This window comes from Notolabrus celidotus, chromosome 21 (genome assembly GCF_009762535.1).
Source record: "Notolabrus celidotus isolate fNotCel1 chromosome 21, fNotCel1.pri, whole genome shotgun sequence".
NCBI classification, from domain to species: Eukaryota; Metazoa; Chordata; class Actinopteri; order Labriformes; family Labridae; genus Notolabrus; species Notolabrus celidotus.
This window is the reverse complement of record NC_048292.1, coordinates 16,052,033-16,077,050: the sequence shown is the minus strand read 5'-3', so window position 1 is coordinate 16,077,050 and position 25,018 is coordinate 16,052,033. Positions and strand designations below refer to the sequence as shown.

The following is a 25,018-nucleotide window of genomic DNA, read 5'->3' as shown; positions in this document are numbered from 1 at the left end:
TTAGGGTAAGGATTAGGGTTAGGGTTACGATTAGGGTTACAATTAGGGTTAGGGTTAGGAGTAGGGTTGCGATTAGGGTTTGGAGTTGGGGTTAGGGTTAGGATTAGGGTGATGATAGGGTTAAGGTTGCAATTAGGGTTAGGGTTAGGATTAGGGTTATGGTGAGAGTTAGGGTTACGATTAGGGTTAGGGTTAAGGTTACAATTAGGGTTAGGGTTAAGGTTACAATTAGGGTTAGGTTCAGGGTTACGGTTAGGGTTAGGGTTACGATTAAGGTTTAGGCCTTAACCCTAACCCTAATCGTAACCCTAACCCTAATTCCAATTTCTTTCAAGTAAAAAGAAGACAAATGTAATTGCAACAGTTTATTTGTTCAACGCACACACGCACACACACACATTAAAATTCTGTGACAATGATCTGAGTTTGCGATCATCCCTCAAATATAAGTGACACAATGCACAAAATGGCACCAATGACGTACAAGTTTGACTGGACACACATGAAGCAAGAGAAAGAATTGTAGAAGAGTGTACAGTGCTGAGCTTTCACACGTTTGTCTGCAGGTTTTTCTGTCAGTTTATATTTTGTAAATCTTTTTTGACAGTCGTACCAAAGTGCATCTCTCTGGCCACAGACGAGTTCTCCCAAGTCCACGTGAGTCTCCAAAATGTCCAGAAAGTGAACCCGTCCTCGTGATGAGAGAACTTCTGGCTCAGGTAACGATGATTTATCACATATACAACAACTTTTAAAAAACAAACCTCTAAAGCAACATTTCCACAAGAATTACTTAGTAATGACGAGTAGAAACAGAATAGTTAAGCAGTAGTAGTATGTACAGTACATTTGATTTCTAATAGTGAAATGTAACCTATTTCAGATGGAGCGGCGACCAGGTAACAGGTAAAGACTTAAGGTGTTTGAACCACAAGGCCACAATGACGAATCATTTTGTAAATAAGTATCCAGCGGCCTTTAAAACACATTCATTGATTTATTTTCTTTTTTTTTAAGTTTTATTTTAGGTGTCGTCAAAATAAAAGCAACAGAAATCAGAGGAGGCTTTTAGATACATCCAATCCAAGTGGCTTTAAAAATATTAGAGGAAGAAGAAGTCTGTTTTCGAAACGACCTGCTACATACTACCTACTAATGTAGTAGACAGTAGGTACTGCCTACTACATACTGCGTTTGAATTTAGTATGTAGTAAGACTGTTCTGTTTGATCTGTGTTGCAGTACGCTGGGCCAGACGTCACTGAACTTCCAGTTTCGGAAAGCGGAAGTAAACAACTGCCAAGCTGATAGAGAAACTGCTTCTTTAAGATTACTTATGATTTAAAAAGTTAGGAAGTTGTTTATATGGAATTTAATAATTTTCACAGCACCTAAAAACTGAGTTCCCCCCGTCAAAAAAAATAGAGAAAAGACAAATCTGGGGCGGCTGTGACTCAGTGGGTAGAGTCGGTCGTCTATCAATCGGAAGGATGGCGGTTCGATCTCAGCTCCGGCAGTCACATGCTGAAGTGTCCTTGTGCAAGACACTGAACCCCGAATTGCTCCCTCTGTTGTTCAGCGATGTATGAATGCGAACGAATGAGATCAGCTAAAACTGATGGTCCCTTACTAGATAGCAGCCTCTACCATCAGTGAGTGAATGGGTATGAATGGGTGAATGTGTCGAGTAGTGTAAAAGCGCTTTGAGTGGTTAGATAGACTAGTATAGCACTATATAAGTAGAAGTCCATTCACCATTTACCATCTACCAAAAAGCGGAACGAGAGCTGTGCATTGTGGGAAACAGTACGCGAGGTAGACTGGTCTGATGCATACTGTGAAATTTTCCTGAATCAGTAGACATCCGGGGGGGTTTGACATACTGCAGATTTTGCTCTTGTTCACATACTACTTACTACATACTGAATTTTGGCCAAATCAGTACATACTGCTAGTATAGTAGGCAGTTTCGAAAACAGCCTAACCCTAACCACAACCCCTAACCCTAACCCTAACCCTAACCTCTTCTCAGGCTTATCATGAACTGATTATGAACTAATTTCTTCGAATTCACAGTCCTATAAAAGTGGAAAGGACATGACTTCAATTTCAACAACTTCTCACTTTTACCTTCTGCCTCTCCATACTTTGCTTTTATTTTGACGACACCTTGTACTTCCTGAATTAAACTTTGAAAGAGGTCACCCGCTCTCATCTGTTCAGAAGACATTCTCTACAGTCAAAAAAAAAGTGAGAAATATGAAGATTTCTTTTACCCTTCAAGTAAACGTTCAGTAGAAAGATGTAAAATGAACTAACTAATTTATCGTAAATGAGTTGAGCTGAAAACTAGCTGACACTGATGCTTCAGAAAATGGCTTTAACTATTTCCTGTACAGTAGTCGCGTGTTCAAGTGAGATGTGGTCAGCCCGAGCCATGTTTCATTATTTCATTTTTAAATTTATGTTATATATTTCAACACCCAATGATTTTGTTGCAGTGCCCACATTTTTCAATAACATCCAAATATTTTGATTGTGTCCCCATAACTGAGTCAAATATTGGAACAAATTTGAATTGTTTACACACATGAAATACAAACATCTTTGTATTTATCAACCAAAAATGTGCTCGACCACATTTGATGTTCTACAATTTTGTGAAAAAAAAAATGTAAAAATCATCAGTCATTAGACTAACTTTTCTTGAAATTCAAACAAAAATTTCTTTAGGACCTAAAAAATCTTTTAAAAAATTCTGGCATTGTGGCAGAAATTTTGGGTTTGTAAACATTTAATAGGAGCATAAAAAATAAGAAATTAATGTAAGAGTACAAAAAAAACAGATACAAAGAAATATATCTTCCTTATTCATATGTCAATTTTAACATTTCAGTATCTATAGTCTTTTTAAAATTTTGGCATTTTTGTTAAAATTGTATTGGACTACTTTTTTAACAAAGTGTTACAGAAAAAAAACTGGGGAGCCTTGGGTGACATTGGTTTTGTCGGGTGCTAAATTTCATTGGAGTTGGCAAAATTGAAAGTGCAACACCAAATATTAATATTGACACTAAATGTAGTGGTACGTATGTAATTGGGGGATTTTAACCAAAATTTTAAGGTTGTTCTACTGAAAGCTGCTGTTGGTACTCGTGATATAAACTTCAGTTCTGAGAGAGGTTTCGAATGTCAACACTACCCCTCCCCTCTCTGCTGTTGTAACCCCGCCCACAAAAGATCGTTGTGCACGTTCTATGTGGAAGTAGTGGCTTCCAAGCCAATCAAGGCGATGTAGTGGGGCCGCCACTCGACCAATCAAGACAGAGGATTGGAGAGTAGCTCTGATCGGTCCATGATAACGGGAATGAGGGGAATAATAACATTGCTTGATTCAAAGGCATTGGAAAACACAGAGACTTCGCCATAATTTCAAATTACTTCACTTACCAATGAGTACAGATGAGTATTATGACCTTTTCTCCAAACCCAGCAGGAAAAATAAGTATAGTTTTTTTTACACCATTCCTACCAACAACAGCTTTAAAGTCTTTAATGGCATTATATAAATTTGGGACGGGCAATAAAAGTTTTCTAACTTTTAATTCTATTATTTAAAATATGTATAATTCCAATACTAAGGAAGTTATCTGTCATAATGGCTTCTGGCTACATCATATTTTACATTTTGGTATTTGTGGCCACTGAATAAAACTTTAGGGCTGAGGTACAATTGGCGCTACAGTATCAAATTTTGACGACATAAATCAAAGAGTTACTGTTGGTATTTTTTTAAATTGAGGCAATGAGACGTCAGTTTGGAAAATTAAATTTGGGATATCTGATTTGAACCCAGGCTTTCCAGCACTTACAGAGAAAAAAGAAAAATGAATGTGGAGTTTTTTTAAAAGGGTTAGCTTCAAAACAAAAATAGAAATTTGGCTTTACTAACATTTCGTGCTTGGTCTGTTTGGGCACTGAAACAAAAGCAGGTAATACATGTTGAAGGAAAACTATTTTTTGTGCATGCTTTGACATTTGAAATTTGTAGAATAATTATTTATCAATTGTTGAATTTAAAATCTGTCTCACTAAACTGCAAACAGACTCGGGCTGACTCTGGGGATATGCTGAGCAGATATGTTTCATCCATTCCCTAATTCAGCAACATAAACCCTCATCAGGTCTTGATATCATTTTCTTGGTGGTCTTGGCAGTTCATCCATCAGAGTATCAGCCTCTCTTCTTTCTTCAGATACTCTCTGATACATGATCCATTTCTCTGCTTTTGTCCTCACACAAGATTGTTGCAGCCGATGAGATCACAAACGTCTCACTTCCCTACAGTTAATCTACGTCTTCAGATCCTCCGGGAGAGAAAGAGCCCACAGTGCGCAGGACGGACGAACACCGAGCAACACGGCTGTACAGTCAGTCCTCCACAGTCAGAAGCAGCAGCAGCAGCAGAAACTCTTCCCTTCTTGTGTCAGCAGGTCAGTTAGCTCCCAGGCCTCAGTGCAAATACAAACTACAGCTCTATGACAGTCTCTAGCGTCTAAACTGGCCTCTAACACGTCCATCTGCGTCCCGACGGCAGCACGAGGCGTTCGTGTTTCCACGGAAGGCGTCTGTTCCCTTCTACTGTCTTTGTGCCTTTTAGTTTTTTGTACACACCCAGCAAACATTCAGATGCTTAGCTGTTGATTCAGCGTACATACGAAAAGTTTTGTGTCTTGAGGAGCAGCATTTAGTGAAATCATTACCATAACACTTCCTGATAAAACTTTGTGAAGCTGATATGTGGAACACTCCAAATGCAGCAGATATTTACCATTTTTTTTAAACACGTTGACAAAACCCTGAATTTTTTTGTCCCCTAAAGTTTGACAGAAAAGGCTTCTTCTACCAGCACACTATCTTTACATTCGGAAACATCTCAATTTAGTGTTTGATCAGAATAAAAATCAGCTCCAACATCCCACAACTGTAAAATTTGTGCTAATTCTCTGGAGCATCATCCCGTGTTGAATGCTTGCTGGGTTTTTCAGTGAATGTAATCTGTGCAGCAGTCCTGGCAGTTCACTAGCATGTTAGCAGTGGGTCTTTTTTAGGGTTTGGCAGTGTAACTTTGCGATGGACCCCCCCCTTCGATTCCGACATCTCCACCTGCCAGGACAGCTGCTCACTGCGGAGGGATGATTAATTCAACCATGCTAAAACCTAAAACTAAAACGAATGTGTTTGAAGCGGAGGAAGAGGCCGGTGTGCTTGCTGGTTTTTCAGCTACTCCTGAGATTAAAATAAAAAAAGAAACTAAATGAAAAAACTGCTGACTCGACCACTGACTCGTCGCCTCGCGTCACCTGAACGAAGACGGACACAGTGTAGACATCCAATCACAGGACGGAGCTCGTTAACACTCCCCTGACTCCTCCCACCCCCCACAGTCCGGCTCAGAGGGTTCAGGGTTTTTTTTGTTCATGTTTGTCAGTTCAGCTCCTTAAGGCAAATCTCCATCCATGCTTTAACACCAATTCAAATTAAATACTGGGTTATTTTTTTCCTCTTGAGTCATCGAGATGTTCGGCTGTTTTGTTTTTTGATACTGATGATGAAGCGGATCTTCTTCTGCAGAGAATGGATGCCTGAAGCACAGGAGGCCAGTGTGTTCGCAGCCTGTGAGACAAACAACAGGGATGAGGTCATGACTACTTCAAAGGCCAAATATTAATTGTAATTTACAGCTCTGATGGTTTATGAGTTGTTTTATTGAGCTGTTGTGTGTTGTGACTCACGTGTGTTGGAGCCTCGGTCATTATGTTTTGCTGGCGTTCTCGTAGATGACGTCAGAGGTGATGGACTGCTGCTTCTTCTTCTGCCACATGAGCAGGACGCACTGATGGATGAACACGTACTGCTCCTGTACACAGAGAGAAAAAGAGAGACGGTTATGATTGCTTCAACTTTTAAAGATTTGTAACTTCTCCCCTGTGACACAGATCCTGCGTCCTGACCTCGGTCTGCACCATGGACAGACGGTGTGATCTCATCTCAGACACCATGCCCAGGATGTCCACGAACTCGTGCTCTCTGATGTGCTGCATCAGGCGATCCAGAGCGATGAAGGTCCCCGTCCTGCCGACTCCAGCACTGCAAAACCACACACACGCACACACACACACACACCAGAACCACACAGTGTTACCAGCCACAATCAGAGGAAATGGAGGATTTAATGGACATTACATCATCCGTCTAATAGCCTTTTAATGGTTTTAACTGTCAGGATGTGACTCAGTGTCTCTGATTGGGGTATTAAAGTTTCTTATAGTGAAATGAAACAAAGATGAGACGAGTTAGTGGAGTCATTAAACATTCATCTTACAAATCAGACCTCTGGACATCAGAACTGCTTCAAGTTAGAAAAGGAAAATGTGTGTGATTAAAGCTGGGTCCTGTTTTCACATATTTTGGGATCCAAATGATCCTGCAGCGGGAAAACAGGCTGTAATGGCTGCAGCATAAACCTTGATGGATCAAAGTGTGTCCACTTAAATCTGACAGCTCCTCTGATTACATCTACGCATCCAATTTACAAACAGCAAAATGTGAGTTCTGTTTAAACTGCTCTCCCTGCCTTCTCTTGCTGCTCCCCCACTTTGCAACCCACCTCCACCCCAGCTCCTCCTTTTATGCTATGTCTGAATCACTGGTATCTTATGTATTGTCACTGATACCTGCTCTGTTCTGGACTCCAGTGGTCTTTGCTGCTGCTCTCCCTGCCTTGAATTTTCATGTATGCACAAAGAGAGGGGAGGTGTGCTCTCCCTGCCTCGGGCTTTGGCATCCCGTTTTCTTTTTTTTTAATTAGGGATTTTTGCATGTCAAACAAATAAGCAAGAAGACAGTGACCAAAGTTACACACAGCACAAGACAAACAACAACAGCAACGCTAACAGGATCTACACTTGAAGGTAGCTGATAGCATGTCAGTAGTAATGAGTGATGTAAGATACATTTGGAACTTTGGTGTTTTTCGTTAATTTACAAAGTTAATTTTAATGTTTAGAAACTTCAAGATTGTTGAGACAGGAAACAGGAATTTTGTGATTTGGGGAATTAGGAAAAATGAAAGTTCAAACCTGGGGAGAAAAAAGCCCCCCCAAAAGGCTTTGGTATTCCACGTAAGCACATGGAAGGGCAGGGAGCTCACAGAACAGAACCATACTGCCAAATAAAACTTATTGCATGCAAATACTTAATTCTTTTGATGAGAGTGGTCCTGACTGAAAAATCTGCCCTGTAATCATTCACATTTTTTTCAGTGTTCCAAGTCTGAGATCAAATCGAGAGACGTTAAAGAAACTTGATCTTTATATGTTGTGTAAAAACTGTGTAATACAGAGGATCTGCTTTAGCTTCAGACTAGTTTCCCTGAGGAAGTTTACAAAGTGGAACCCAAGCTTGATCGTGACTCGTCCTAAAACAACACTGTACGGATGATTAATCTTTTAGATTAAGGAAACAGCATGGTCAGAGCTCTAGAGCCACCTTTAGGAGGTGATGATGGTCTGGGTGACGAGTGTGTTTGAATGTACGAATGTAAGCATTTTGAGTTATGAAGAAAGGAACCTATCAAAGTATTATTTACACCACCCATCTGTCTTTAAATACATTTTAATTTAAAGCCAAAAATCATCAGTATATTAGGCTTTTTGAAGAATGTCCTTTCATTATTTAATTCATATTTATTGTTGATCTGTTTGTGCTCCTTTAGTCTGAAACAAATGAAATAAAAATGAAGAATCTTCCATTTTGTTCTCAAAACTCATAAGTCTACCACCTCAGGATAACATCTTCTCTTTGTATAAAACAGAGGTTTCAGACCATGCGAGCGTGACCCTGACCTGCAGTGGACGATGATGGGGTCTTTGGTCCTGTTGGCCTGCTGGCGGACGATGTGCACAAACTGCAGGATGCTCTCGATGGCGTTGACAGTGGGGACTCCGTGGTCGGGCCACGAGGTGTAATTCAGGTGGAGGACGTCCAGGGACTCATCCGCCTGCAGGGGGAGACAGAGAGTGATATTAAGGGACTTAAATACACACACATGGAGCAATGTTTGGAGGGGAGGAGCTGGTTCTCACATATCCCAGTCTGATCTTTCTGATGGTCCACTCTGGAGACTCTGTTTCAGAGAGCATCTCTGCACTGATCTCTCCGTACATCACAGGCTCATCGGTGAACGGCCAGTAGTGATCGCACTTCACCTGAAACACACACAAACACACATGCACACAATTCACTATTGTTTCAGCTGCAGTTGTTAAACAGTCGGGTCTTCATACCTCCATTAAGTCATTAATTATTAATGAAATGTGTTCGTGTAAGAGATGAGACTGACCCTGCGTCGCTCGTTGCACTGTGTGAGCATGACGATGATCGGAGACTTCTCCTGCAGAACCATCTTCCAGAAATCATTACGAGTTTCAGGGAGCGGACCCTGAGTGGCGATGTACTCTTTAGTGTGTTTGTAGCCCTGAATATCACAAAGAAACACATTAAACATAAATATTAACAGCTGTAAATGAAACACAGACTGATTTACATGAAGTTTCAGAAATGTACACCACAGGAAACAAACAAGGAAATACAGCCCACTGGTTTCATAAAGGTAGTGGTCAATGTATTCTACAAACGTGTGTAATATAAGCTGTTTTTCTAGAATCTGATGTTTTCTTCTAGGTAATTTATTAAAGAGGATGATGAAGAGGAATAACTCACAGGTATGTAGTTGGCATTGATGTAGTCTAAACCTTCATCGTTGTGCATCGACATCAGCTTCACTCGACTGAAGTCGTCTGTGGTCAAGACATAAAAACAGTCCAATCAGTCAGAGTGTAATCAGCTGATCAGCTGAGAGGAACTCATGATGTTTGTTCAAGATGTCTACAACAACATAAAGTCGTTAAAGGTTCATTTATAAACAAGTCTCTATTTTTGAGAGCATCCGTGTGTGTCATTTTTTTCCATAATGCTTTGCAGTCTGGGACTCACAGGGCAGGATGTTTGTGTATCTGTTCTTGGGTCTGTTGACGGGCATGTCTGCTGCATCATGGGAAAGATCCAGACCGACACTCTTCAGCTCCTGAAGAACAGAAACATGATTACATACATCATAAGCACATTTTCATGTGTCTATGTATGTCTCTATGTGAAAATGTAAAGAATAATTAGATGTAGTGCAAGTAAGAAAGAGTCCTTATAAAAATATTTATAACGGTACAATTTTATCAATGAAGGTATATATGTATGTTTATACTTTTATATGTATGTATTTATGCATGAATGTTCATATGTACGTATGTATGCATGTTTGTATGTAGGTATGTATATACAGTATTTTCATATATACTTATGTATGTGTTTGTATGTATTTGTGTACGTATGTCTGTTTGTACATATGTGCATACATAAAACATATATGTATGTATGTATGCACATTCAGTATGTAAATATGCATGCATGTATTTTCGTACATGTCTGTTTGTATTTTTATAGGTATGTATGTGTATATGTACTGTATGTATGTATGTATGCTCTAACATGGGTATGCATGTATGTATGTATGTATGTATGTATGTATGTATGCATGTATGTATGTAAGTATTTATGTATGTTCTAACATGGGTATGTATATTTATATGTATGTATGTATGTATGTATGTATGTATGTATGTATGTATACATGTTTGTATGTATTTTTATAGGAATGAATGTATGTACTGTATATATGTATGTATTTATGTATGTACAGTATATATGTATATATGTACTGTATGTATGTATGTATATATTTGTACTGTATGTATGTATGTATGTATGTATGTATGTATGTATGTATGTATGTATGTATGTATGTATGTATGTATGTGTTCGAACATGGTAGCTTTTTGTATGTATGTATGTATTCATGTATGTATGCATGTATGTATGTATGTATGTATGTATGTATGTTTGTATGTATTTCTATAGGTATGTATGTATGTATGTTTGTATGTATTTCTATAGGTATGTATGTATGTATGTATTCATGTATGTATGTATGCATGTATGTATGTATGTATGTATGTATTTCTATAGGTATGTATGTATGTATGTATGTATGTATGTATTTCTATAGGTATGTATGTATGTATGTTTGTATGTATTTCTATAGGTATGTATGCACGTAACATCTATGTAATGAAGTCATACCTCAAACTGTAGGGAGAACTTGTACGCTGAGTCTTTGCTCATTTCTTTGAAGTATGCATCAAAGTCGTCCAGTTGGACGGGGCTGCAATAATAAACCATTGTGTCAGAGAATATAAATATTAATTCCTACAGTTTATATTCAACCAAACACATAACACCATCAATAAGGTGAAGCTGTCATTAAACAACACAAGGTATACAATATCAAAGAAATGCCACTTGTAAGCACAAAGATCAAAATCTAGGGACTTTCAGATTTTTATGAAATAACTGAAGTTTTTACAACATGATAAACTTTCTTGAACTTCCACAAATTATCACAGTTTCACACTTAGAAAGATAGCTGTGAAAATTATGTCTAAAGCCGAGGTTCATCCTGCGTCAGAGTTAAAAACTGGGCCACTGGTTCAGTTTCACTTTAATCTGCTGGATTTAACAGTTTGGATGTTCTCTGTTTCTGGCTGAAGGCTGTTATTAGTGCGATGGCAGCACACACACATACAAATACACACAAAACACACAAAATAAAAGAGAAAAGCACAGACTGAGGGCCACATGTTGTTGTTTAGTCTTGTTACCTTGTAAGCTTCCGTTTCTTTAGAGCTGTCTTGCTCCTATAAAATACAAACATGTAGAGTTCCTCATATTGATAACTGGTTACATTACACTGGTTTTATTCTAATCTGATCTGTTCACACTCTCCAGATCTGCGCATGTTAGGGTTTGACCAATGTAGGGTTTTTAAAGTGTTTATTCATGGCGATATATTGAAGGTTTAATACAAATTAAGTATTTTCAATTAGGTTGTTGAATGTTCTGTTGTTCTAAATGCTGAAATAAAATGATTCAATCAAAGTGTATTTGTAAATGCGTCAATTTTTTTTTAATAAAACAGCTTTTGAAAATGTTCTTATACAATCATAGAGTGTCAAATGGGAATTTACAAACATAATTTTAAGGGTTTATTTCCAGACAAGGAAGATCAACACCCTTACTGCGGGTTTCAAGTTCTAATGAGTTTAAAATAAGGAAGTCTACAGCTGTCAATGTTAAAAATGACCACCCTGATTAAAATGAAATGTCAGATATCAGTTCTGTTTGTATTTTTCATAAACTTCAACTTCAGATTATTAAAAATAATTTTGATTTAATTTCGGAATAAACTGTATTTTTGCAGGTGATTTAATTTGTTATTAAGCCAATGTTTAACATTTTCAAATAAAAAGAGAACATTTTAAGTATTTTCAATAAAAAAAGAAAATTGAATAAAAGGAATTAATTTACCTAAAAAAAGAACTGACAGAAGATATAAAATAAAAATATATAAAACAAATTTATTTAAAATGTATTTAATTAATGAGGAATGAGTTTTTGTGTTTGCTAATTCAAATTGCATACAAATTTAAACATATGTTCATTTTTTATTTTAATTTTATGTAAATATCATGGTGGTTAGGTATAGTTGTACTTTGGAGTAGCTGCCCATTTTAAAGACTACAATGATGAATTTAATGAAGATTTTAGTTTTGTAAGCTATCAAGTGCTTTTAAATAAATTATCAACAGTTATTTTATTGATTATTTGCAGCTTTAGACTTCCATGAAATGTGAGTATTGAGCCTAATTAGTTGGTCAAACCTTAACAACAGATCTTTACATTATTTAACCCTTTCACATCAGAGTAACAACATCATGCTGAGAGATCTGTTGAGCTCAAACAAACTGTTGCATGTCTAATGCACGCACCTGATAATCAAACATGCAGATTTTTTTTCTGGTATATTTAATATTTCATGCTTCTGTTTTTGCATTCTTGAGTCAGATCAGTTTCTTTAAAAAAAAATTGATTGTGTCACAGAGTCCCAAAACTCTTAAACATGCTCCCTCAGCTCAGGGCTGATGGCGTGTTTTAGATTTTGGGCTTTCTTTAACACGGCAAGCAAGTGTTTAACCAGCAACATGCACTAAAACATCTCTAACTAACAAACTACACAAGAGACAACTACCCTACAAGCAGCACTGCATACAGCAAGTCTAAATCTAAAGTAAACAGAAAGAGAAAGACACACATCATGCAAACATGGAGCAAAGCTGTAGTTAGCATCAACAGTTAGCATCATGCTACATCCAACACATTAGTAAAAAACACACTCAGTGCAACTCTGAGAGTTAAACCACAGACACAGAATTGGAAGACAAAGTTCTACATGTCAGAAAGTCAGCTGTTGACTTCCTGTTTCCCCGTCAATCAAACTGGACTTTAAAACATTTTATTCTGGATTTATGATGATATTATTTATAGTTTTATATTTATAGCCAACAATCCCATGTGCAGACTCAACCAACAGATATCATACAGAATACCATGCTCTTAAAACTAAATTAAATTAGATTAAATTTAAGTTAAAAACCAAGAAATTAACCAAGCTTCTTTTTTTAACCTGGTGTTCCCCAAGGGTCCATTTTAGGGCCTTTGTTGTTTTACATCAATAAACAATTTCATGGGGCGCTAGTGGCTTAGCGATCTAAGCGCCCCACATACAGAGGCTACAGTCCTCGTCGCAGGGGGCGCCCGTACGATTCCCGGCCGGTGGACCATCTCCTGCCAGTCTTCCCCCGCTCTCTACTCCCCACATTTCCTGTTTCTCTTCAACTGTCCTATCAAATAAAAGGCAAAAAGGCCAAAAATATAACTTAAAAAAATAAAAAATGTCATGCCTATAAATTGCATCTAAAACAGTATTTGCAGACTACATGTATAAATTGCATTATAAAGATATAAAACTGTCCATTATTGGGGATCAAACTGGACTTTCAGAGGACCTGAGTTGGGTCTATGATAGGTCATCCCAAAGAAAGCCGGAGAGCAAACTAAACTTGAAGGAACATTCAACTCCATCTAACAAACTAAAACTAAACTATGTAGCTACTAAAGTAGTATTTAAGTCGACCATACCAGCTTCCAAAACAGAAAAACGAAAACTGAAAACTTGAAAGATTTTTCATTTCACATCGCACGTTGCACATCTGTTTTACCAACCGCACAGCAACCACTGCAGTTATTACTGCAGCTGGTCATGGGCAAAGGTGGAAGTCAGATGACGTTAGCGAATCATGAAGCCCAAGACAAATTTCCCCATGGGGATGGTAAAGGGCAGATTCATGTTTTGAGGTTTGTAGAGTAGTTGATTGATAGCTCAAGAAAAACTTGCACCTCGAGATAGCAGAGAGTTCTCATGTCATGTTTTTCCATTGACTGTATTTAGGGTTTAGTTACTTTATTTTGTTTTTGGTACCTTCTGGTGACTATTTAAAAGCATAAAAATAATTGAGCTAACTACTACGAACTTGTAGCATAATAAGGATTAGATGAGCAGTTAGATTAGTAGTTTATGTCCACTTGGAAGTGACCATACCGCTAATTTTACTGGGGTTGATAGAAAGATAAAATAACAAATCATCTCTGCAGAAAGACAGCCATCTATTGCAACTACCAATTCTCTTACCAAGAAGTAAATGTGAAACTTAAATATAGATGACCCAGAGTCAAGCTGCAAAGTAGAATATGAATGTGATAGTGGCTCTAACACAATCATCTCATCCTGTCTGAGAAAAAAACTACTCGACATTTAACACTGACCTTTATTCAATAAACAGTGTCTAAAGGAAATAACACTACCAGTATCACTAAAAGTGACTGGGCAGTGTATTAGTGAATCATCTGCAAAATGTAAAAACGTATAGTTTGTCTACTGATTAAGAAGAAGCAGTGAAAAGAGAAAAGAGCAGAGGACCCAGAATGGAGCCTTGAGGTACACCACACCTGTAAATGCATTGTTGGTTTGGTCTTTTCATGGGATTCATTGACAACAAGAACAAATCTGGTGGCGCTGTTCGCTCAAGAAGGAAGTAAAACAATGTCTAGGATCAATACTGTGGGCTGTGGCTCTACTAAGACATGCCCCTGTGGTGCATTATTTTTGCCTGCAAGTGCTTACTTACCAAGGATTAATATAAAAAGCCAAAAGATAGTCAGTCCAAAGGCAGGATGGCAGTAGGGTAAGGAAGGCAAAGAGGCTTCTTCGCCTGAAGGGGGTTCAAATAAAAAATCAAATAAAAACACACACAATAAAAAATAAAGAAAAACAGACACCAGGGGGCGATAGTTTGGGGACAGAACATGGTGCTCCATTAGTAAAGAGGCACAGAGCGTCGAGAGCTTCACATTAGTGCTGAACACAGAGTTAATGCATCATGCAGCCCTTCAGAAAGTGTCCCGTTGTCTCTCTGGAGGACAACAGGAGTCTGTCTGCTGCCGGACGTCAATGGCCGCTCTGTCTGATTTTAACAACCTCCAGCCCGAGTCTGTGACATCACTGAGTCCTCCCAGCCCGTCCCACAATGCAACACTCAGCCTCATTATGTATAAAACAGCCTACATTTTGTCAGTCGATGGTGACGTCAAGCCGTGTGACGGCCACCTTAATGAACCTGATGATCTCTTTAACAATGTGCTGCTTGGGTCATGACCCCGCTGATGCAGATACATACAAGACCTCATTGCTGGTACTGTCAGTGAAGACTTTCAAAAGATCGTCTTATAAATCCTCCAACTTTTTACAATATACAATGAAAAAAAAAAAAAGTTATAGTATTCTGTGTCCTTGATGGTTCCACAGTTGATTTCAGATTGCTAAACATGGGATCACCGAGTCTGGAGGTAAACATTCTCACTGTTTTAGTTGGACTGAGGCAAAGTGGAAAACTGACATTCTTTTTGGAAATCATGGACACAGCATCCTCGGCTCTAAAGAGGGGAGGGACCCTCCGGCTTGTTATTAGCACATGGTTCAGAGGCCAGAATGTGTGATGGTATAGGGGTCTAAGCATCAAGACACAAAGAATACGACAAAGGAGACCCTGGACTGTTGAGCAGTAGAAATCCTATATCATGTAAGAATGGGAGAACATTTCACTTTCCAAACTGCAGGTACTGGCCTCCTGGGTTCCCAAACACTTACACAGTGTTCTTAAAAGAAGAGGTGATGCAATATCATCGTGAATATGACCCTGTTTCTAATGCTTTGAAACTTAAAATGAGCATATATCTGTCATAAAACAATATAATTCAGTTTCAATATTTGATATGTGGGAGAAGGCCCCGGGGTAGACCACGTACACAGTGGAGGGATTATATCTCCCGCCTGGTCTGGGAATGCCTCATGATTCCCCAGGAGGAGCTGGAAAGTGTTGTTGGGGAGAGGGATGTCTGGGTCGATTTGCTTGGACTGCTACCCCCGGATAAGCGAAAGAAAAAGGATGGATGGATTTGATATGATATATATAATATATCTTTGAAATGTTGTCTTATTCTCAATTAATCCTAAACTTTAAATTATTTTCAAACCATAGCAATCTGTTTTATCAACGATTTAAGATATGACATGCATGCTACTTAAGTGAAGATAAATAAAGGGACCCATTATTGGACGGTGCTTCATAAACAAGTTTGATAAACTGGCAAACACAGAAGTTGTGCTTAATTTTGATACCTGACATTTTCAGATTAAAACACAGCTTTCTCTTTGCAGCGAGTTTCCTATTTTAAAGATCTTTTGACACATTGATCTGCATCAGCGTGGTCGTCACCTCTTCATCATATCAAACGTTGAGGTGTGCTAACATGCACGGTCAAAGCAGAAACAACACCACCGTCACATTAGAAACACACTCGGATGAACATGTGCATTTAGTGATGGAAGGTCAAATACAACAGCAGATGGAAGCCAAGGTTCTGCCTTAACTGACCGTCTTTCAGCTGTTATATTAATCTCTAATCTCCAAATCAATAACATGTGTTGGACCGAACGTGATCCATCAGCCAGGACATGAGAGACATTTAAGCCTCTTGCTTGAAGACACTCAAATTTTAAAGAACTGTCAAATGTCGTTTCTTGTTTTGTAGAATTTAATTCTACTCCGAAACCAACATTTAGAACCTTTAATCTGAGATTAAGAGAAATCCTGAGCTTTCATCATCCAAAAACACCCGGATTCAGCTGCTCCAAACAAAGCAGGCAGGGGGGCTGCTTTCACCATCATCGCCTCACGCTGCTAAGACAAGCTAAAATCTGTAGCTACATGTTCAAATCCCTAATCTGCCGCTTCAATCCCCAGCCGGGCCGATAATCTGCCTCTGATTGGGTCTTTGAGGGTGTTAGCAGCGAGAGGCTTTGACATCCAAACTGAGGATGTGTGATTACCCTCAAAATCTGCTAAAAATCATCCACTCAGGTCTCAGACTGCAAAGAGCTTCTATCATTTTAAAGAGATTTAAAGATGTTGTTTTCTTATTGTGATTAAGAGATTAAAAAGAAAGTGAAAAAGATCGTACCAGTTATAAGGAAGCTTCCCGTCTCTTTCAAAGGAAGCGAAATTGACGAAAGTTTCTGCGCCACACTCTCTGAAATAAGAAAAAAAACCACAACAAACATGTTAAACACACGTATGGAAAAAAGGATGAGAGCATATGAGAGCACTTTGAGGAAGTCAGGAACTTTTGATGACTAATCAGTAAAAGGAGGAAGTGAGCGGGAACGTGTGAGGGTAAAAATAATCAAATAGCAAAAACTGAACACTGAATATGATTAGTATATTTCACAGTTTACTGTTAGAGTCCCCAAAAAGCAATTTACTCAATGATCGACTTTTTGTTGTAGAAGGATTTAGTGGGTAAATGTGATGTGCAATTTAATACGCTACAAAACTGAAAGTAAAAAATGAAAAAGTTAAAAGAAAAATGTTTGACTTTAAAATAAATGTTTATCAAAGCATCTACTAATTACTAAAATCAAGGCAACTTTTAAACCCAAACTTAAATTGTATTCCTTATGACAAAATCCTGACCTCAAAAATACGAGAAAATTAAAGACTTGATTGAAAACTTGTAAAGCATCATAATCATACACGAAAATGGAATAACTTTTTTTTCATGTATTTAAATACATGAAAAAAAAGTTAAAACATATCTAAAGAAGATTATTTGAATTAGAAAAAAAAGACAAAAAAAAAATAGAGATAAGTGAAAATGTGTTGACTACTAAATGAAAACACTTATATCACTAGCTCGACTCTTCTCTTCTGTTGCCCCTAAATGGTGGAATGAATTGGTCAACTCCATTCGATCTGCAGAGTCCCTCTCTACTTTCAAAAGACAGCTAAAGACCCAGCTCTTTAGGAAGCACTATGCACTTAGCTAGACTCTTCTCCACTGTTGTCCCCAGGGGCAGATCATGTCGTCCAGCTACAGTTGACTCGCACTGTCCTGCTCTACTCTGGGAATCTGTGTTCAGCTCTGGAGTGACCCAGCACTTGGTACTTTGGTAATTACTGTGGTGATGACAAGTTAATTGTTGATGATGATAATGGAAGGTCTTAAATTGTTTGGTTGCTTCATTGTAGATGTTTCTTATTTTACAAAAAAACAAACAAACAAAAAAATCCTTATTTACTTTGTGCATTGCCTTTACACTGCTTGGCATTACCTGCACCCAAATTGACTTGAAGCACTTTGTTACTCTTACTGATCTTGTTTCCTCTTGTCTAGATCTTTGCTTGTGTTGTTCTTGTTCTCGTATGTACGTCGCTTTGGATAAAAGCATCTGCTAAATGACATTATAACATTGTAACATTGTAACATTATGTAAACTGTGATTTCTTGCTACAAGGCAACTTAATGTCTCAGATTTTTCTTAGTCTCTCGTTACATGACTTTTAAAGTCTCTGTGTTTGACACATTTTGTTTTAAAGAGGAAGAAGTTCTGTAAAACTGCGGATTTCCTTCTTTTAAGAATATATGTGGCATTATTTTTGTCACTCATAAAACCAGGTTGTTAAGAGGCTGTGAGCTGCAGAACAAAAAACCCACTTCTGCTAATTCCCATGCTAATATCAGATCAAGAGCTAAGCCCAGCTGTTATGATTTCCTACAACGACACAGCTGTAAAAACCTCAGCTTAGGGAAAGAAATACTGTTAATGGTACAAGTTTGAGTCATATTATTGTAAAGGTTATTTAGTTGTAATGTTCTGAGGTTTTCTTACCTCGTCATCTGAAGGTGTTTCTTACGGAGGACGAGCAGAAACAGGACGAGCATGCTGATGAGCAGGATGCTGAGGACGGCCAGAGCCGAGATGGCTCCGATGCTTGGGTTCATCTCTTTAGCTGAAAGAACACACACACACACACACACACACACACACACACACACACACACACACACAGGCAGGCAGAAGCACACACACGCAGAAGCACGCACATGCAGTTCATGTTAAACAATATATTGCATGCCACTCAGAAACGTCATAAATAATTCACCTGCTCTTGATGAAATTCCTCCATGCTTACCTGATGTCTACATGTTCTCCCTATATTGTCTATTCTATAGCTCCCCCCCTTTAATTTTTAACAATAAAAGCCTGTAAAAATCTTAAAGGACATCATATTGGAGCACTATGAAACTGAAAGTAATGATGTAGTCAGGGTATTATGAGGACATCAAATGCACATGATACATCAGTATGTGAAACAGCGCCACCCACCGACGGTGCGGATGGTGATGTGTGCGGGCTTGCTGGGAGTGCTGTAGCTGAAGCTGACGACGGTGCAATTGTAGGTGGATGAGGGAATCAAACCCGACACTGTCAGAACGTGAGAGTTGGATGTCTGAGGCTCCCGGGCCTGAAAGATACGACAAAGAAAAGAACAAATAAATAACAAATTAAGTTTAACTTCATCTGCTGCAGAAATAAAAACCTACTGATGCTTCGAAAAGTTCCTCATACTTGAAAGAACTGTTGATACTTCAAAAACTTCTAACCTGCTAGTACTCCAGAATACCTGCCGATACTCTGAAACACCTGCCAACACTGTAAAAACCTGCTAATACTCAACAAATCTGCAAATGCTTCAGCAGCCTGACAGCACTTAAGGCCAAATTCAACCAGATCCGTCTCCAGTCCGTCTCCGATCCGTCATGGCACCGGATCTTATAGGTTTCTGTTCTAGTCAATGTGTTAACTCCCACTGGATCCGCCTCGTTGCCTTCTGGCTGTCTCTGATCCGGCAGGTCGGAATGCAACGGATCAGATACGAAAGGCTCTATTTTTGCCGGATGCCAGAGCACGACACATCAATTCAGCACAGAGCAGATGGAGCAGGACAGGAAGTCAGGCACCAAAACAAAGTTAAAACAACCGGTTAATTTTCAGAATAAAACACTCTGTTATCGTTAGATCATCTTATCTTAACTATGACAACAAAATGTCATTTAGAGTGGAGGCAGGCCTGGAGTCATCAAGTCAGAGGTTTTCAGAGGTCCATAAAGACAGCGTGGATGAGGAGAGGAGGAGGAGAATCCTTGATTCGGTGATTGCCGTGGGAAAACCTCGGTCACATGACTCCAGCTGTCCGGCGGTCCTGCTCTGTGCTGCGTTCCGAAAACGCAACCAGTGGGTGTTGACGGACGAGAGAGCACGGAGCCAGACCGCAGCGGATCGGAGATGGACCGGACACGGATCTGGTGGAAGTCCCATGTAACACCCTGCTCACATTCAAAATTTTGCTGACACTGTAAAAAGGTGCTGGTACTCTAATAGCTGCTGATGTTTGAGAAAAACCTGCTTATACTTTAATTACCTGCTAATACTCCTAAAAAACCCTGAAAAAAAAAATTCTACTCATACTCCAAGATACCTGCATATCCCACTAAAACTACAACAACCTACGTTAACTCAGAAATCTTTTTCAGCACTACTCACACAAATGTAACACATTCAAAAACTGGAGCCATCATGGACAAAGGTTCATTCTCAGTTTAATTCTTGATACTTCACATTTTTAACAATGTTAAAGTTTGTTAATGTTTATTTCCATCAAACTACCTTAACTTTGATCTATAAATAAATCAGCATATATAAGTCTGGTGTAGATAAAACTGTTGTCCTACAGTTTCTCTGTTTTAACTCTCCAGTGTTCTGTTTAGTAGTAAGTACACCAAAGTTAAACCTGGACACTCACACTCATTTTATGATTCATAATAATTACAAATTGATAATAAAATGTGATTATAATTGAGTAAATTAAAGCAATCGTCCCTTTCTTTAAAAGTTACTGAATGTTTTGTAGGACTGAGCAAAGTCAGTGTTCAGCGTCAAAAGACAGAAGTGAAAACTAAATAGAAATCTTGCAGAGTAACAAAAACTGTATTCTCTGAAAAACCACCAGACTGACGGACACCAAAAAGTCAGAAAAAATGTGACAGAAAAACTTCCTCTTTCTAAAGCGGTTTCATTTTATGACTTGTAAGTTTGTGTTAAACATTCAGCAGTTAGAGATACAGATCTGTGACCACTGAGGGGCCTGAACCAAAGCTTGAACCACTGCAGTAGGCAATGAAAGACTCCTGATGGTTCTAAAGCTCAAACACACAAAGTTCATTTTTGTCTGTTTCATCAGAAGGAAAAAAAACAGACAAATCTACAAGCTGAGGTTTTGTAAGGTCGTCTTGTTCTCCCTTTCCAGTGTCACGTTTCTAAAACACTCACTCACTTAACATAGGTTTAAAAATTGCAGCAGAAAAATTTCCCCTTGATTAAATACACAAGTCATCATTTTACCTTGAGCTCCTTGGTGGGTTTGTTGGGTCTGCAGAGGACCTGGTAGTAGTCGACCACCCCCTCCTCGGTCCACAGCAGAGTCACAGACGAGTGTGTGGCGTTCACAGCGAACAGAGAACGAGGAGGAGCCGGCTCTGTGACAAACACACCCCAAGACGTAAAAACGAAACCCCAAAATGTTGGTTTGTTGAGAGGCTGATCAGAACAGAGTGGAGCCGAGTGGCACACTCTGTGACTGTGAGGGTGAGAGTACTTATAATTGAGAAGAGGAAGTAGGAAACGTGAAGTTTCATATTCACTTTCAGGCAGAAACGCAGCAGTTGAGGGTGAATTATGATTCTGTATTAATCCTCTTTAAATGACTTTTTCCCTGTTTATTTCAAAACCGATAATTAGGTTGTTTTTGTGGTTTTGTGTTATCTTGATTTTATCTTATCAGTGTGATTTAGAGAAGCTATTTACAGATTATTACCCACACAACAGCTCTTTACAGTATTTCTCAATAGCTAAAACACTAAACCTTACTGTCTGAACCAAATTCCTTAGCGGCATGAACCCATGTGTTGAATCAGTCACTCTTTTAGCAAAACCATAAGCACTTTTCACCTGTTAGATGCAACCTGCAAACACATTCTCACTCACTACAACACATTTTGCACTGTGATGCAGTTGTGTTGCATAATTGTAAGCACAGGCAGAAAAAGTTCAACACATTTGAAGCACAGGTATCACAGCTTAAACACAACCACTCAAACTGATCACACTTGTAGCTAATGATGTGAGGACACCAGTATAAGCCAGTTCAGAGAGCACTGGCTGTTGAAGGTTGAACAATGGACAGAAATAATCTGAGGGGTAGAGGAGGAGAGTGTAAGAGGTGGTCGAGGAGGAAGAGGATGGGAGTGAAATCGAGAAAGACAAAGAAAAGTAACTTCTGATGAAATCTGAGCTTCTGATAGACCATGTTCCTCTTATTTATATTGGTTTTTACTTTATTTGTACTGGATACAGGAGCTACATTAATTTATACATTTTTTGGTTTTGCAGGAAGAGTCAGAGGTTTGGTGAATGTAGTTTTGGGTTTTGTGCATATAGTGTGGAGAAAAGCGTGGTAGATGTCCAGAAATGTGTTTTAGCAATTGAGAAATACTGTAATTGTTCTGTGTTTTTGTATTCATATTTTTCTGTTAAATAATAAATGAATTTAAAAAAAAAAAAAAAAAAAAGAAGATATATATATAAACATTGAATAATAATAAAAAATATATAAATACATTTTTTTTTAAATGCATAAAAAATATTTGTTTTTTGTTTTTTGTAAAACTATTTTCTTTCTTTTTTACAATCCTTATAATTTAAGTGTCTGTTTCTTGTATTCTTGTATTCAATGCTGCTCATACATACCTTAAATTGCCCCCCCCCCCCCGGGGACAAATAAAGTTTTTTGAATTGAATTTGAATCGAATTAAAATAATTATTTTTTATATATTTTTTAAATTAAATTAAATTAAATTAAATTAAATTAAATAAAGTTAAGCAATATGCCTTTAGGTTAAAAAGGGATGGTCTGAATTAAATCTTAATTACAATACCGGGACACTTACAGGATGGTTTTATGCCATAAGGAGAACTTAAAGTCTTTTTCTATCTTTGTAAATTAATAAATACAAACATAAATAAATAAATAAATAAATAAATAAATAAATAAATAAAAAATATATAAAAATCAAAATACATAAATCAATATATGAATAAAACATAATTTATGAAATAATAGGTAATGAGGTTATAAAAGGAATGGTCTGAATTATATCCATTATTAAATTATTGGGGCACAATAAGGTGAACTTAAAGTCTTTTTGCCTCTGAGTAAAAATCTCAGTTAGTCCATGATAATCTGGTAATACATTATTTTAAATCACAAAACATTATCTTTTATTCTTATCAGAAAATGACTGAATCCCTGAATTTGCCTCATTTTAAAGGATCTTTTAACCCCTCTAGTTGTGATGATGTCATCAGAGCTTTTCAAGTATCCCTGTTGATTCCTCTGACCTGGATATGTGCAGATGTTTGGCAGATGCTTAGTGGTTGGATTCTCCCATAGATTTGTGTGAGTGTGTGTCTGTGTGTGTACTGACCCAGTTTGATGATGTTGGGCATGGAGGTGTTCCTGCTTCGCTCCGTGCATGCTGTCACTGTCAGGTTGTAGATGTCACCCGGAGGAAGAGGGAGACTTGCACGCATCACGTTACGAGTCACCTGCAAACACACACAAATAAACACAGAATTAAACTTCATGTCAATTCACAAAAACTCTGATACATCCAGTGTTAGAACATGAACAGTCAGTGCAGCAGAGGGTGACATCACACAGCGGTGAAATGCAGAGCTGGTTTTATTGCTTTAATATCGCCTCGTCTCCGAGTGTGTCCTGTTAAAATCTAATTTCCCACAGGATCAATTAAATTCATCCTAATTTACTGTTTTAATTTCACCCCTTCTTCTTCTCTTGTTTCTTTAGCACAGTAATATCCATACCACACACACACAGGCACAGTCTACCAAACACAAACATGTGGGTCTGCAGCTTTTCCTGCAGTTCAGTGTGATAGTTAAAGGTACAGTATGCAGTATTTATTATTAAGTAGCACAGAATGGTCAAACTAGTAATGTACAATTTTTTTTAGTGAGCGACTGCAAAATGCATCAGTCGGAAGACAAAGAAGAGAGTGGTTGTCGTTGTTCGTAAACAAATTTGATGGTTAAAACCTCACAAATGGAGGATCATTGTCATCATGCATCACACCAGCTTTTTGTCCTTGAAGGCCAACGTCACTTCACCTAAAGGAGGGGTGAGCAAGGGAGTGCTTTAATCTAGAATGTGACAGCTAGCTAGCTAGATATTGCTAAATATTCCTAATAAAACACTGTACCTTTAATTCTGATTTTAGAATAAAAATGACATGTCATGACACGTGAAAGACAAAACTAAAGGAAGCTGAAATCCTAAATCCTCATCAAGTTAGTGACATTGCTGAGTCACCAGCATCAGAGCAACAGATCTACATGTTTTTTTTTCCAAAATATCAGATCACAAATTAATAAACACTAGAAAGCTGAATGATAAACTCATGTAAGTTTTAACATTTTAGCCACAGATTTAGTGAGTTTTCTGATGACTTCTCTGCTGACTCTGTATGCTGTACCTTGTATGGCTTTCCAAAGATGCTCTTTGAGCTGTATTTCTTGCCATCACTGTGAATTATCTTATTCATTATTAACCACAAGTTCTCAATCAGGTTAAGATCAGGTGAGCAGGCAGGCCAGTTCATGAGGCGATCCTCTTTAAAGCCCTGAGATGCCATCCTGTCCTGGGAATAACGTGAGGCATGTGATGTTGCATTGTGCTCATGCATGAACACTAGCATCTTTTTCACTTTAGCTGCATGTCTTTCCTCCATGGAAGGACATTTTTACAGTGTACGGAACCCAGAAAGGCCCAAGAGGTTTAGGACGGTGTAAAAATCTACCTCTTAACAAGTTTGATAACGACCGATAACATAGTTTTTAAAAATATTCACAGAAATGCAACTTGCATAATAATTTGTATCACAGTGTAAAGTTTGGGCCATTCAGAATCAAGTATTTAACACAGCCTGGTTAAAATTGATATCATCTACATGACACAAACCAAACCTTTAGGCAGACCTCACCCCCTTGAACTACTTCAAAATGATCAAAACAATATCACTAGGAAAGCCCAGATTATACTAATACCATTTATAAACACAAAAGTAACCCAGACCAACATAAAAAATTAAAAATAGATCCAATGCGAAAGTCCCAAAAAACGCATTTCCTGGAGTGTACACTAGAGGATGTCTCCAAAAGTGATTCAGTCCCCATAGAGCCCCATTTTAAAATGTAAAATTCTTATTACAGCAGAAATAAACATGTTTAAGGACTGGTACAAAAATGTTTTGGTCTTTATAGCTCATTTCTCGATTAATGCATAATTTGGGTGCGTAGCCTCTCTGAGTGACAGGTGTGAGCTGCTAGCTGTCTGCTCGGTGTAACCTCAGCT

General features: G+C 38.1%; 1 protein-coding gene and 1 long non-coding RNA gene across 4 annotated transcripts in view; one reads left to right on the top strand and one right to left on the bottom strand.

The window, feature by feature from the left end:
- Positions 1 to 350: 350 nt before the first annotated feature.
- Positions 351 to 25,018, bottom strand: part of ptpro (protein tyrosine phosphatase receptor type O) — a 61,052-nt gene continuing 36,384 nt past the window's right edge. The window contains exons 12-27 of one of the 3 annotated variants that reach the window (XM_034674170.1): positions 23,073 to 23,193; positions 20,932 to 21,065; positions 18,856 to 18,994; positions 18,358 to 18,478; positions 16,650 to 16,718; positions 14,258 to 14,341; positions 10,835 to 10,870; positions 10,257 to 10,338; positions 9,057 to 9,147; positions 8,784 to 8,860; positions 8,404 to 8,538; positions 8,147 to 8,269; positions 7,907 to 8,061; positions 6,014 to 6,149; positions 5,795 to 5,919; positions 351 to 5,675 (exon numbers count right to left, since the gene is read on the bottom strand). In XM_034674170.1, the coding sequence (XP_034530061.1) occupies positions 5,815 to 5,919; positions 6,014 to 6,149; positions 7,907 to 8,061; positions 8,147 to 8,269; positions 8,404 to 8,538; positions 8,784 to 8,860; positions 9,057 to 9,147; positions 10,257 to 10,338; positions 10,835 to 10,870; positions 14,258 to 14,341; positions 16,650 to 16,718; positions 18,358 to 18,478; positions 18,856 to 18,994; positions 20,932 to 21,065; positions 23,073 to 23,193 (1,608 nt within the window). In that variant the 3' untranslated portion in view covers positions 351 to 5,675; positions 5,795 to 5,814. The remainder of the gene's footprint in view (positions 5,676 to 5,794; positions 5,920 to 6,013; positions 6,150 to 7,906; positions 8,062 to 8,146; positions 8,270 to 8,403; positions 8,539 to 8,783; positions 8,861 to 9,056; positions 9,148 to 10,256; positions 10,339 to 10,834; positions 10,871 to 14,257; positions 14,342 to 16,649; positions 16,719 to 18,357; positions 18,479 to 18,855; positions 18,995 to 20,931; positions 21,066 to 23,072; positions 23,194 to 25,018) is intronic. The other 2 variants (XM_034674171.1, XM_034674172.1) reach the window with 2 other exon arrangements.
- Positions 394 to 8,967, top strand: LOC117805440. Its single transcript, XR_004629427.1, has 4 exons — positions 394 to 719; positions 4,303 to 4,492; positions 5,999 to 6,125; positions 7,876 to 8,967. It is a non-coding gene; the product is annotated as an uncharacterized LOC117805440 (long non-coding RNA).